Below are 14,302 nucleotides of genomic sequence, written 5' to 3' on the forward strand. Positions count from 1 at the left end.
GCGGGCGGTAGCAGTGCGTGAACAAAGTACGGAAAGTTTTCGCGGGCTTTTGCGCAAAGGCCAAAGTAACCGGTGCTTTTTTTGTGTGCCTCCCCCCTTTATTTTTTCGGCGGACACTTTTGCATTTTCGGCGGAACAAAAAAAAAATTCGGCGGAAATCCGCCATTTGGCGGACAATTCCCATGCCTGACTAACCCCCCACGTGGCCACGTGAGTACTAGGACCAGACTGCCTCATCGGTAGAGGGGAGACCAGCCCCAACCCAACAGACCACAAGTGGTGGAGGTGGAGATTTGTTGCAATATAAGAGAAGCTCGCCTAGCCTGGATGAATAAGCCATCGCCGACCAAGTGGCAATGACTTAACAGGATAGTGTGCGATAACAGATTGCAGTGTTGTCTCCACTGAAAAGACCCATGAGTCCTACAAATGGAGCATCTTGCGGTCAAGAGCTGCACTACTGGCTCTAGCTACGAGGTGGGATACCTGATCAAACAATCCCACCTCCCCCCCCACCCCCACCCTCCCTGCTACCAGTCCCAGGGCATGGAGTAAGAACCAGTAGCTTAGGACAAGACAAACCCCCAGAGGGCTCAAGCCAGCGTGCGCTCTCTAAATAACCTTGGTACCAAGTAACACCAGCATGACACAGACAGTGTACAACAAGGAGAAGCCCTTACATGGACACACACACACAGACACACACACAGACACACACACCGTACACACACACAGACACACACAAACAGTGGTTTGTACTCACAGAGGCCGTGACTTTGAACACAGATGATGTGACCACCAGCTCTTTGGAGTCAGGATTTTTCTGAACACTGCACAATCAGAGAGAAAACACACATTGTGGTCATTTTCCACTTTTCTGTCTGCATTGACATGCAATCACTCTAATCAACGATGTAGACATACTGTATACCCCTAAGCAAAGATTAATGCCAAATGATGAGAATAATTATATAAAAGTTAGAAACATTTTGAAAAACCAACATTCATGTCTATGTTCAGAGCCTTCTCGTGTGTGTGTGTGTGTGTGTGAGTGTGTGTGTATACATGCATGTGTGTGTGCCTGAGAGAGAGAGAGAGAGAGACAGAGAGAGAGAGAGACAGAGAGAGAGAGAGAGAAAGAGAGATCAAATCAAATCAAATTTTATTTCTCGAGGGTTGTGGCATAAGCAATACAACGAGCTTTTTTTCAACCAGCCCTCGCCAGAGAGAGAGAGAGAGAGAGAGAGAGAGAGAGAGAGAGAGAGAGAGAGAGAGAGAGAGAAAGAGAGAGAGACAGTTCTTGATCTAAGGGCAAAAACTCTTGCCAGCATGCTAGCAGGCATCTTGATCCTGATACACGTAGGTGATACAGGCAACAGGCAACAAAATCCTGATGCAGCTACTTTATTGTATCAATAAACATCCAACAGGGACAGACCCATCCTGAACTCAGGTCAAAATGAGTTCGGCTCATTCTCTCCCTGACAGGATGCCTTGAGTTTCCTTGTCTGGCAAGGAAACCGATTTTTTTTTACATATTTAGAGCTTTTTGTAATGTATTATTGATATAAGCAGATTCGCGATCGTCAATAAGGATTTTTCATGGTGTTGTGTAATTTTTAAATTACAAAGGAATTGATTTGTAAGACAGTTTCAAGGGAGCTATTTTTTCACAGTTGTATTTACTGTGCAAACAACTCTAAATATGGCAAAAGTGTCACGTGATAATCAACTGTTTGGTTTCGGCGTTCGCTGAAGCAGACGATTTTTTCTGTAGTGATGCAACCATATATTACGGTCTCCTTCCGGCAGCAGTCCCAAAATTTCGACTTGTTTTGACCTTAGAACGATGTCTTTATCATAACTGTGAAGAACAGAACGGAGATCACTGTCGAAGTCGGCCAATCTGCAATCATTTTCGTCTCGCGAACACTGATCTCAAATTTAGATCCCGTGCTCGCGAAAAACATATGGGAGATAACTCTGTATTCCTAGTTTTGATAGATTCGCGTAGGACTGTCACGTCCGGTCAGGGAGAGAATAAGCCGAGCTCATTTTGACCTGAGTTGAGGATGGGACGTACAGACCCTCATCTTGAGACACTCTGGTTCTAATCTGAGCCTACAGTCACTTGCTTGAGAAAGGAAAAAGCCTAGCCCGATTTGAGAGCATGAGCCAAACAGTTTATACAAGGAACATGCCTTTAAAGCCATATGTACTCGATGACTATACACGCTAATTGCTTTACCAACAGCTGGAGACAGACTAAATTAAGTTCCCTGCAAAATATTGTGGTCTAGGACCCCTTAAATGTTGAGATATTTGAATTTTCATTTTGATCTGGATCGTTCTATTTATAGATTTGGCAACACATGTAACGTTGATGCAAGGGAGAGAACACCGCGGCTTTGTTGACATCCTCACTTTTTCAGAGGCTAGAACAAGCTGTAATGCATGTATTATGGTCCGCGCATGGTGACGTATCGTCATTATATGGTCTTATGGTGCGTTTGACATCGATTGTGGGCAAACTACACTTTGTAAACACGGGAGTGCGTTAGTATGCCTTTAAACAGAGAAAGTTAGTGGTGGTGTAACCATCAACTTTCTCACACTACTATCTTAGCACAACTGATGCCTAGTGTTAAATCATGGGTCTAACGGGTTGCAAAACTGCAGTTGACAAATGAAAGGTGCCCTTCCATACCAGCACAGCCTCATCTTTAAGGAGTGGAACCCCCCTGTAAGACCTCAAACATCACGTCTTAAAAGGGAGGGACTCCCTGGGAGTCTTAAAATGCAGGTATATTTACACACATAATGAACTGAATTAAGCCTAACAAAAATAAGATGTAACAAGTCGCGTAAGGCGAAAATACAATATTTAGTCAAGTAGCTGTCGAACTCACAGAATGAAACTGAACGCAATGCCATTTTTCAGCAAGACCGTATACTCGTAGCATCGTCAGTCCACCGCTCATGGCAAAGGCAGTGAAATTGACAAGAAGAGCGGGGTAGTAGTTGCGCTAAGAAGGATAGCACGCTTTTCTGTACCTCTGTTTGTTTTAACTTTCTGAGCGTGTTTTTAATCTAAACATATCATATGTATATGTTTTTGGAATCAGGAACCGACAAGGAATAAGATGAAAGTGTTTTTAAATTGATTTGGACAATTTAATTTTGATAATAATTTTTATATATTTAATTTTCAGAGCTTGTTTTTAATCCGAATATAACATATTTATATGTTTTTGGAATCAGCAAATGATGGAGAATAAGATAAACGTAAATTTGGATCGTTTTATAAATTTTTATTTTTTTTTACAATTTTCAGATTTTTAATGACCAAAGTCATTAATTAATTTTTAAGCCACCAAGCTGAAATGCAATACCGAAGTCCGGGCTTCGTCGAAGATTACTTGACCAAAAGTTCAACCAATTTGGTTGAAAAATGAGGGCGTGACAGTGCCGCCTCAACTTTCACGAAAAGCCGGATATGACGTCATCAAAGACATTTATCAAAAAAATGAAAAAAACGTATGGGGATTTCATACCCAGGAACTCTCATGTCAAATTTCATAAAGATCGGTCCAGTAGTTTAGTCTGAATCGCTCTACACACACACACACACACACACACACACACACACACGCACAGACACACACACATACACCACACCCTCGTTTCGATTCCCCCTCGATGTTAAAATATTTAGTCAAAACTTGACTAAATATAAAAAGAGGGAAGATCTATAAAAAGGGGGCCCGCTGCATTGAGCAATGTCACATATTGAACTGCTGTATGGTCAAAAGGGAGTCAAACGTGCTCTGATGGCTTACCTCACAAGATCTTTGTACAGCTGCTTAGTGACGTCCAGGTAGGGGTCTATCTTGTCCTCATACTGACAGATCTGCCCTCCCAGACACAGGTGTTCAAACAGGTGAAAGAGGAACTGTTCTCGGTCCGACTCATTGAACGTACAGTAGCAGTCAGAATCCTCGTTCAGCAGCATCTGTGGAGAGGAAAACAAATGGCCATAATTACCAAATTACTGATAACCATGCCTAGATACACCCACCAGGTAGGAAATCCCATAACCATGATTGAACGTAGGTGAGTGAGAAGCTACAGATCCTTAACTACTCTGAGACCAGCTTTATGAGAGCGGCGGTGTCCATTACTCTTCTTCCTCTTCAACTTCTACACTTACTGGTTGAAGAGGTGTTCCCATCAGGCTGTACTGGGTCACTCTCTCCTACATGAAGAGTATGGTATGTGGTGCAAAAGTTAGACACTGCATGTGTCTGGCAGACTCGCTTTCAGCCATGGACGTGTATCGGGGATTCCTTGCCAAGACTGACTGCCTGCCAGAGCTGCTGAGCTCAGTCTGCCCACCAATGAGACGAGAACATATCACCCCCTCACTTTGTTTACCCCGCCAGTAGAATCTGTGTACCTGTTATCCCTAATAGCTTTCTTGGAGCCAGAAGTGAGAGTTGAGCATTGATTGAGGACCAGCTAGTGCTTCTTCCCATCCCCCATCGACGGAGCAGCTGCCAGGTTTGTTTGCAGAGGTGCTACCTCTCCTAAGACTCAACCAACATAGGGGACCAATGGAAACCATGAAATGTGAGTGATAGACGGAAGAGTTGCACCCATGTACTAATGATGTTGCTTTCAGTAATAGATATTGTTTCCAAATATCTCTCTGATATGCAAATATCTCTCTGCCATGGAAAGAATTAGGAACCTCTGCACAAATTGCTTGTTTGTGTCCTGCGCATTACATTAAGCGTTTAAAGGAAATTACTCATGTAGCATCGGGTGATACCTAGATTTGAATTACACATTAACATGCTTCCATTTTGAAACTTCGAGGTCTTCATCGGGGATTGACGCCCGACAAAAGCTAATTGAAGCCCGGCGGAGCGAAGCGACGGAGGGCTTCAATTAGACGTTGGGAGGGCGTCAATCCCCGATGAAGACCTCGAAGTTTCAGATGGAAGCATGTTAATGTTATTGTAATTCAATCTGACGACGATCTCATTCCTGCTTTCCTGCGGTTGTAATTGGTTCTGTTCTGTTCACACACTATTTTCAGTCCACCTACCTGCAAGAGTCAAGTCCCAAGAAATATGTCTCTGTATTCCTATCGTATCACTCTGCTCCTGGTTGTTTTTTTTCACACACATTTTCCCTTCTTTTTTGACGGGTTTCTGGACAGCAAACTCTAAAACAAATTATTTTCATCACAAAAGCGATCTTTGGAATTGACTGACGTCATCACTTATGGTCTCGGTATTTCGTTGGCCTTCATATTTCCTACTTGTAAAATGACCCTCAAAACTAACCGAGACTAGTTGAGGCTGTATCAATGCGCCTCGCCAGCAGGTTGTTCATGGATTTTTTAGCGAGTGGTTATCGACAATTAATGACCGGTAATTTTTAATGAGTTGGGGCATTCTGACCAATCACAGGATCTGTTTCATTAAAACGCAAACTTGATTGAATTACAATTTGTTTTAATTACATGAAAAGACAGCAATTATATCAGATAATGTGCTTTTAGGTTGTTTGTATATGTATCATTAATTATCTGGAGCATCAATCATGAGAATATATCATATACATCATCGATCATACATCACAAGCATTTCAAAAAAGTCTAAAACTGCATTTCACAAAATTATGGTCCACAATTTTTGAGAATGATGCAACCATTTTCTCACAAGACTAATGTTACTTTTCTAAACTGACCTGTCTGAGCTCATCAGAGACAGTGAAGTCGCCAAAAAACTCATCCATGCACTTGCGGATAGAACCACAGGAACGCACAACATCCTCGTAGAGCTTGTCAAAGAATGACATGGACATGACAGTGCACGGGATGGATGTGGCCGTCACCGACTCTGCCTTCAAGCCTGTGGGTAAAAACAGTTTGACATCAATGAATAAATCAATCTGCTTGCATGTGCAGGCATCACCTGTGACAAAAATACAAACAATCTGAATGACACGTCTACTCTAAGTACCACTATGCGTAAGATATCACACAATGTTAAAAAAATTAACAATACCTAACATTTGATTATAAGGTACACATCTATCTATACATATAAATAAAAGAGAGTGTCTGTCTGTGTGTGTGTGTGTGTGTGTGTCTGTCTGTCTGTGATCGCCATACCTCAGAGATGGCAAAAGATAAGCACAAGATATTTTGCATGCACACTGCCCTGGACCCACAAATGTGCACCTGGGTTTTAGTTTCTCCAGACATTGTTTCCTTCCTCGGATAATTACCCTCCCCATCTATCAATACAGTCTATATAGTGCAAGGGAGGTAAGTCATGCTTTGTCACACACGGAAGGGAGGTAACTCTCATCAAACCAGTATACCGTGTCATTCTCAAGGGTTACCCCCCGCCCGCTATCATCCCGCCGCCCCCCCCCCCCCCCCACACACACACACACACACACTAACCCTGCCCCCTGCTCCCCCTCCCTGCCTTCCAGATCATCGCGAATAATGTTTACGAAATGATCGCCTCAGTGGAAGATCACGAGAATTTACAGATTTCTCTCCCCTGTTCAAAAAGGTATGACGCGCTCACTCATGAGGTATGCGTGCTTTGATCAGACGGTAACTACAGTGGGTGTGAGAAGGGGTAAACAAATCACGAAGAACACGTTGAACCAAATAGAAACTTGCCTTGCCTATACATCCAAATGTATGAGCTCACACTGTCATTTTTCTTATCCACATTGGAATAAGATTCGAGAGGTTTCTGAGAGAGGGGAGAGCAGAAACACCCGGGCGAAGCCGGGCCTGACTGCTAGTATATATATAAGATATTTGGATTCAAATGTATTATTTCCCATACTCAAATGTTGATACATGCACTATGTACCTGTTATCTTACACAGCTCCTGTAACCAAATCAACTTTATAACGAGCATCAACAATATACACAAGCAGATTTGAAAGATTTGAGTGGCGCAACATTCGGGAAGCTCATTAAGCCTCAAGAATGATTACATTCACTTAGATGATCAATGTTCACTTAGATGATCAACATTCACTTAGATGATCAACATTCACTTAGATGATCAACATTCCCTTAGATGATCAACATTCACTTAGATGATCAACATTCACTTAGATGATCAACATTCACTTAGATGATCAACATTCACGTTTCTCAGCAACTGCTTCGTTTTGGTTAGAACAGTTTTCAATGGGTAATTTTTAGCCATGCCCACTACCCCTAAAGTTGGATAAGTGACACCCGACCGACTTTCAAACTTCTACCACAATTTAAACAAATCGCGTAAGGCGAAATTACTACATTTAGTCAAGCTGTGGAACTCACAGAATGAAACTGAACGTAGTCCGCCGCTAGTGCAAAAGGCAGTGAAAGTGACGAGCCTGTTTGGCGCGGTAGCGATTGCGCTGTGCTTCATAGCACGCTTTACTGTACCTCTCTTCGTTTTAACTTTCTGAGCGTGTTTTTAATCCAAACATATCATATCTATATGTTTTTGGAATCAGGAACCGACAAGGAATAAGATGAAATTGTTTTTAAAACGATTTCGGAAATTTAATTTTGATCATAATTTTTATATTTTTAATTTTCAGAGCTTGTTTTTAATCCAAATATAACATATGTATATGTTTTTGGAATCAGAAAATGACGAAGAATAAGATGAAATTGTTTTTGGATTGTTTAATAAAAAAATAATTTTAATTACAAGTTTCCGATTGTTAATGACCAAACTCACTCATTAGTTTTTAAGCCACCAAGCTGAAATGCAATACCAAACCCCGGGCTTCGTCGAAGATTGCTTTGCCAAAATTTCAATCAATTTGATTGAAAAAATGAGGGTGTGACAGTGCCGCCTCAACTTTTACAAAAAGCCGGATATGACGTCATCAAAGGTATTTATCGAAAAAAAGAAAAAAACGTCCGGGGATATCATACCTAGGAACTCTCATGTCAAATTTCATAAAGATCGGCCCAGTAGTTTAGTCTGAATCGCTCTACACACACACACAGACAGACAGACAGACACACAGACAGACACACATACACCACGACCCTCGTCTTGATTCCCCCCTCTATGTTAAAACATTTAGTCAAAACTTGACTTCATGTAAAAACATTACATTACATTACTGAAGGTTCACAGATAATGGGACATTCAGCGCTCCACCCAAAAAGAAAAAGAAACTACGAACTGACTCTTCTTTCCTTTATCATGTTACAGTAATCAACCTTGCATTTCTTTTGGCCTTATACAGTTGAACTTGCCCATTGTTACCGCCTCTGGAAAGTGACTGTGTAACTGCCCACAACGACCACTTTAACGGATTCCAAACTTGTTTGCCTTCTATGTTATTTACCTTCCCACAGTGACCACCTGTCTACAAAGACCACTTTTGCTCGGTCCCTCGGGGGGTCATTATTGACAGGTTCAACTGTATTTGCTTCTCAACAAAGAATAAATGAATCTTCTCACCAACAGGGCTCCACTTGCCAGAGGCTGCCAGAGATTGGAGAGTACTTGTCACATTGTCATCTTTCAAAAAGTCCTGCAAATGTTGGTAACAAAATGTCAGTCCAAAAATATTAAAAACATGTAAATATATAAAATGTCTAAGCCGTCAGATGAAGCTCTGGTGTGTGAGTTGAACACACATATATATATATATACTAGCAGTCAGGCCCGGCTTCGCCCGGGTGTTTCTGCTCTCCCCTCTCAGAAACCTCTCGAATCTTATTCCAATGTGGATAAGAAAAATGACAGTGTGAGCTCATACATTTGGATGTATAGGCAAGGCAAGTTTCTATTTGGTTCAACGTGTTCTTCGTGATTTGTTTACCCCTTCTCACACCCACTGTAGTTACCGTCTGATCAAAGCACGCATACCTCATGAGTGAGCGCGTCATACCTTTTTGAACAGGGGAGAGAAATCTGTAAATTCTCGTGATCTTTCACTGAGGCGATCGTTTCGTAAACATTATTCGCGATGATCTGGAAGGCAGGGAGGAGGAGCAGTGTGTGTGTGTGTGTGGGGGGGGGGGGGGGGGCGGCGGGATGATAGCGGGCGGGGGGTAACCCTTGAGAATGACACGGTATACTGGTTTGATGAAAGTTACCTCCCTTCCGTGGGTGACAAAGCATGACTTACCTCCCTTGCACTATATAGACTGTATTGATAGATGGGGAGGGTAATTATCCGAGGAAGGAAACAATGTCTGGAGAAACTAAAACCCAGGTGCACATTTGTGGGTCCAGGGCAGTGTGCATGCAAAATATCTTGTGCTTATCTTTTGCCATCTCTGAGCTTTGGCGATCACAGACAGACAGACACACACACACACACACACAGACAGACAGACACTCTCTTTTATTTATATGTACTAGCAGTTAAGCCCGGCTTCGCCCGGGAGTAAGCGGAGCCCTGTAGCAATTTAAGACGCTCGCTATCCCATTATCATTAGCTTTACCTCCTTTGTTTGGATACAAAAAAAGAGTTATCTCCCTTACATTCTAGAAATTTCCGGAACTGTCCAGTTAATTTTTCATTCTTCATTTCTTCCCCTCATAGGAGCAATAGCAAGTCTCTAATATCACTGGCATGATGTGCTTGCTACAGGTGAACAGTTATCTCCCTTACCTTCTAGAAATTTCCGGAACTGTCCAGTTAATTTTTCATTCTTCATTTCTTCCCCTCATAGGAGCAATAGCAAGTCTCTAATATCACTGGCATGATGTGCTTGCTACAGGTGAACAGTAGGCACTGAACTGGTCTTGCACCATATAGGCTGTATTCAATAAATGGGAGGTCCATAATCTGAGAAAGGAAACAATGAATCAAGAAACTAAAACCCAGGTGCACATCTGCGGCACCTAGGGAGTGTACGTGCACACTATCTTGTTCCTGCCTCTTGCCATCTCAGAGGTATGGCGACCACAGACAAAAAAGAGTTATCTCCCTTACCTTCTAGAAATTTCCGGAACTGTCCAGTTAATTTTTCATTCTTCATTTCTTCCCCTCATAGGAGCAATAGCAAGTCTCTAATATCACTGGCATGATGTGCTTGCTACAGGTGAACAGTAGGCACTGAACTGGTCTTGCACCATATAGGCTGTATTCAATAAATGGGAGGTCCATAATCTGAGAAAGGAAACAATGAATCAAGAAACTAAAACCCAGGTGCACATCTGCGGCACCTAGGGAGTGTACGTGCACACTATCTTGTTCCTGCCTCTTGCCATCTCAGAGGTATGGCGACCACAGACAAAAAAGAGTTATCTCCCTTACCTTCTAGAAATTTCCGGAACTGTCCAGTTAATTTTTCATTCTTCATTTCTTCCCCTCATAGGAGCAATAGCAAGTCTCTAATATCACTGGCATGATGTGCTTGCTACAGGTGAACAGTAGGCACTGAACTGGTCTTGCACCATATAGGCTGTATTCAATAAATGGGAGGTCCATAATCTGAGAAAGGAAACAATGAATCAAGAAACTAAAACCCAGGTGCACATCTGCGGCACCTAGGGAGTGTACGTGCACACTATCTTGTTCCTGCCTCTTGCCATCTCAGAGGTATGGCGACCACAGACAGACACACACACACACAGACAGACACTCTCTTTTATTTATATGTATAGATAGATGTATAGATACATGCACAGGCACATTCACAGGCACATTCACACACAAACCTACACACAAACACACACCAGGGCTCTCCTAAAGGGTCCCAGGACCCAATTGTAAATGTTAGGGGGTCAAAGGACCCCCAATTGTCAATGTTAGGGGGTTAAAGGACCCCCAATTGTCAATGTTAGGGGGTCAAAGGAATCCCAATTGTCAATGTTAGGGGGTCAAAGGACTCCCAATTGTCAATGTTAGGGGATCAAAGGACCCCCAATTGTAAATGTTAGGGGGTCAAAGGACCCCCAATTGTAAATGTTAGGGGGTCAAAGGACCCCCAATTGTAAATGTTAGGGGGTCAAAGGACTCCCAATTGTCAATGTTAGGGGCTCAAAGGACTCCCATTAGTGGAACTTTAGATGGTCCCAAAACCAGGAGGACTTTTGGAAGTTCTGTGAGACCTTCAAAAAAGCATTCTTTGTCATATCGGTTACATTTACTCCAAAAACTCATGTTGGTACAGGTCATGCAGTAAATGTTCTTGTTTTCAGAATCAATCCAAGTGTACATGTACTTTCCGGGTCATAAGGGTAATCCGTGTATGAAATACGAAAAAAATCAAAGAGACCGCCTGAGTACCAGTCAAACAACTTGTGATAATGCATGTTTCAGCTACTAGGTACTACCCTGGCCAAGTTTCCTCTCAAGACATCAAAGAGACCGCCCCATAGGTTAAACTCGGTCACTGACCCCGGTGCAGAAAGTGTTTCCTCTCTCAGATCTATGACAGGGGAAACACCTCTCATAGCAAAAACTGGGTCATTGACCCCTGGGAAGAAGGTCAGTGTCTAAACAAGGCAACCCAGCTATCACAATGGACCTGCCTTTGATCTCCCCGCACACACAGAGCACACATATTTCCACTCTGTATTCTTCCTTTGATGTGCGGCTTATTTTCATTCTTCGACCGTTTGTTACCAGTATACTTTTTTAATTTTGGTGCGCCCTATCGGCCCCCTGCGCCCAATGGGTGACTGGATTACAATTTTGTTTAAATGCGCTGTAGCGCCTTGTAACCCGGAAAGTACGGTATATTTTTTTTCAGTGTGTGGAAACTAGCAGGCGATTACATCAGTAACAACAGCATGCATTATATAACGCAAATGTTGTGCGTCCCAGGACCCCCTCCAAGAATTTCTAGTACTTTGTTTACTTCTAGTACATATAGGACGCCGGGATGCACAGTTTAGGGAGCCCTGACACACACACACACACACACACAGCAATACTCACCAGAACAAATTGATCTTTTTCATACGCTTGAAACATCTGATCAAAGGTGTACATCTGTGCTCCGATTCTGCCTTTCATGCACCTGGATATTATTAGGAAACAATCATGCATACAATAAGAAAAACAAACAATAATCCAACTGTTAGCTGTGACTTTTAATTAAACTTTTAAAAAAAACTGTTAGGTTTATACCGTGAATAATTTCTATTTCAACCACTTTTCAGCGATTAATGTGTGGTTGTGTAAACATTAGTTTGTTGGCCTAGGCTGGAGATCCGACCAGCCGGTTACAGAGCCCCCAGACTAGGGGACCGGCACTCTACTTTATTTAAGTCTGATGGGTTGTTCATTAAAGAACTGTGGTCTTTGCTCTTTTGAAAAAAGATTACTGCTGATCCGTTTTAGCGCGATCACTGATGAGAGACTGACCGTAGCCTTGCGAGAGATGCGGTTTGAAGCAGACATAAGTCGAAGTAACTTAAGACGAAGCAGATTTATGTTTTGCCATGAAACCTGGTTTTTTGTTTGTTTTGTTTTTTCCATGTTGTTAATGATAATGATATATATATATATATTAACACTTTTTTTTTTTAACTAATGCTGCTTCAAGCCTCGTTACCAGTGATTCACGTTGCTTGGTTCGCGGACGAATTTAGCACTAGTGATCAATGCCGAATCAGTGACCCGTGAGCTTTGCTGTTGCAATCTCAGTTTGAACACTGAAATGGTTAGGAATAAAGAAGAATGGTGTCAGATAAAAGAAAGGAGAAGTAAGAGGGGGAAAAAAGTTAAAAAGATAAAAAAATAAAAATAAAAAATAAAAATGCAATGGCAGGGCTCAAACCTACAACCTCACGAACCCTAGCACAGTTCGTTAACAACCGAGCTAAGAACGGCTACCTGCCTAGCAAGGGAAAGCTAGGAATATCTATTATGTGAGATACCATTGACCTGTTCAGCCAGGGGACTCCATAACCCGCTCCTGGGCCACTCTGTAGTTTGTTGGTAAACACTAAACTGGTGTAATGAAAATTGAAATACAAGCTTTTAAAGAGTAAAAACAGAAATCCACAGAGATCTTGTCTAACTATGAACACAGATGTAAAACATATTCACTGGTTGTTAAAGTTCAAGTTCACTGCAGAATGTTAGAACAAACCCATGAGAATAACAACCAGTCACCAAGTCAATCTCTCCCTCTCTCTCACTGACACACAAACACACACACACATACATGCACACACACACACACGCGGAAGAACGAACGCACATTAACCGAAACACTGCGAACAGGTCAAAACATGAGAATATATCTTTTAACGATCTTCAGTAACGAGTTTTCACGATAATGGTTCGTATGCTATAAGTATAACTGCAAGAAAATTCCAGAAGTTCGAACGTTGAGGAGAGAGTAGAGAGTCCTTAGCAACTGAAGCTGTTTGCAATCAATTATCAAGCATGCGAGTGTTCAGCCTGCAAACCTAAAACATCAAACCTCCTACCATTTCATCAAATAATCCTGATTATCTTTGTCCAACAGGGAAGGGAATTCTTTCCCGTCAATGTGTCGAAACGTGAACTTTGCTGCCGCGTCCGCCATACTGTCAATTATTCAGGGGAGAGCACTGTTATTTCTGAGGAAAGGTTACTCCCTTGGCTTACCTCGCTCCCCTCGAAATCTCTGTGACTGGTGAGTGAGCGTGAGAGCTGATTTGAACTTTTAAAATCACAAATTGTAATCAGATAAGATAAGACTAATCTGTATAAACGAGCGTTGTGGCAAAAGCATATATTATAAATAGAGAATACTACATGGCTTGCTGTGTCGTACCAGATTTACACGAGTCAGTGTTTTTTAAACTGATATTGAACTGCGAGTCGCCGAGCGAGCTGTTCAGTCACTATCAGTGAAAAAGTAACGAGTGTAAATCTGGTACGACACAGCAAGCCATGTAGTATTCTGTTTATCCTACATACTGTACTTACGTGTATTTTACTGAAAATGTCCTGCAGTCGAGGCAGCTAAATTGAAGACGCTTGTCACGTTTTGGAACCTCGATCTCTTCTAAAGCCTCGTGCCGGCAATCTATTACTGACGTCAAAGTAAAGAAACGTCACTGTAAAAGTGTGGCGTGACGTGTTAGTTCTAAAAATTCATCGAGGGTAATTAGCGAGCGCAATTTTTTTTCTATAATGACGTTTGTCTCGGTGACTGTGGCATCATTAGCGGCAGTGCAAAAACAGGTCCGGCCCTGCCAGGCTTGCTTGACATGACCTCATTTACATGATATACACACGTGTGATTTGAACGATTCATTATCTCACGAGTGTCTCTCTCACGTATAC

At 42.1% G+C, this 14,302-nt stretch overlaps 1 protein-coding gene across 1 annotated transcript; it reads right to left on the minus strand.

Moving 5' to 3' along the window:
- Nucleotides 1–661: 661 nt before the first annotated feature.
- LOC138983646 (cilia- and flagella-associated protein 300-like) lies at nt 662–13,599 on the minus strand. Its single transcript, XM_070356926.1, has 6 exons — nt 13,459–13,599; nt 11,957–12,038; nt 8,518–8,590; nt 5,758–5,921; nt 3,840–4,012; nt 662–830 (listed from the first exon to the last, which is right to left on the minus strand). Exons 1-6 carry the CDS (start codon nt 13,554–13,556, stop codon nt 677–679), a joined length of 744 nt encoding a protein of 247 aa, XP_070213027.1. The 5' UTR covers nt 13,557–13,599; the 3' UTR covers nt 662–676.
- Between the last annotated feature and the right edge of the window lie 703 nt (nt 13,600–14,302).

The sequence above is a fragment of the Littorina saxatilis genome, linkage group LG13 (genome assembly GCF_037325665.1).
Source record: "Littorina saxatilis isolate snail1 linkage group LG13, US_GU_Lsax_2.0, whole genome shotgun sequence".
Classification (NCBI taxonomy): Eukaryota; Metazoa; Mollusca; class Gastropoda; order Littorinimorpha; family Littorinidae; genus Littorina; species Littorina saxatilis.

Bases quoted from the DNA above. Each gene is read 5' to 3' on its own strand.
- LOC138983646 (XM_070356926.1), bottom strand. From the start codon at position 13,556: ATGGCGGACGCGGCAGCAAAGTTCACGTTTCGACACATTGACGGGAAA. The intron at 12,039-13,458 runs GTAGGAGGTTTG...AATAATATCCAG, and splicing joins CAGGATTATTTGATGAAATG to GTGCATGAAAGGCAGAATCG. The intron at 4,013-5,757 runs GTCAGTTTAGAA...TCCTCTCCACAG, and splicing joins TCTCTGATGAGCTCAGACAG to ATGCTGCTGAACGAGGATTC.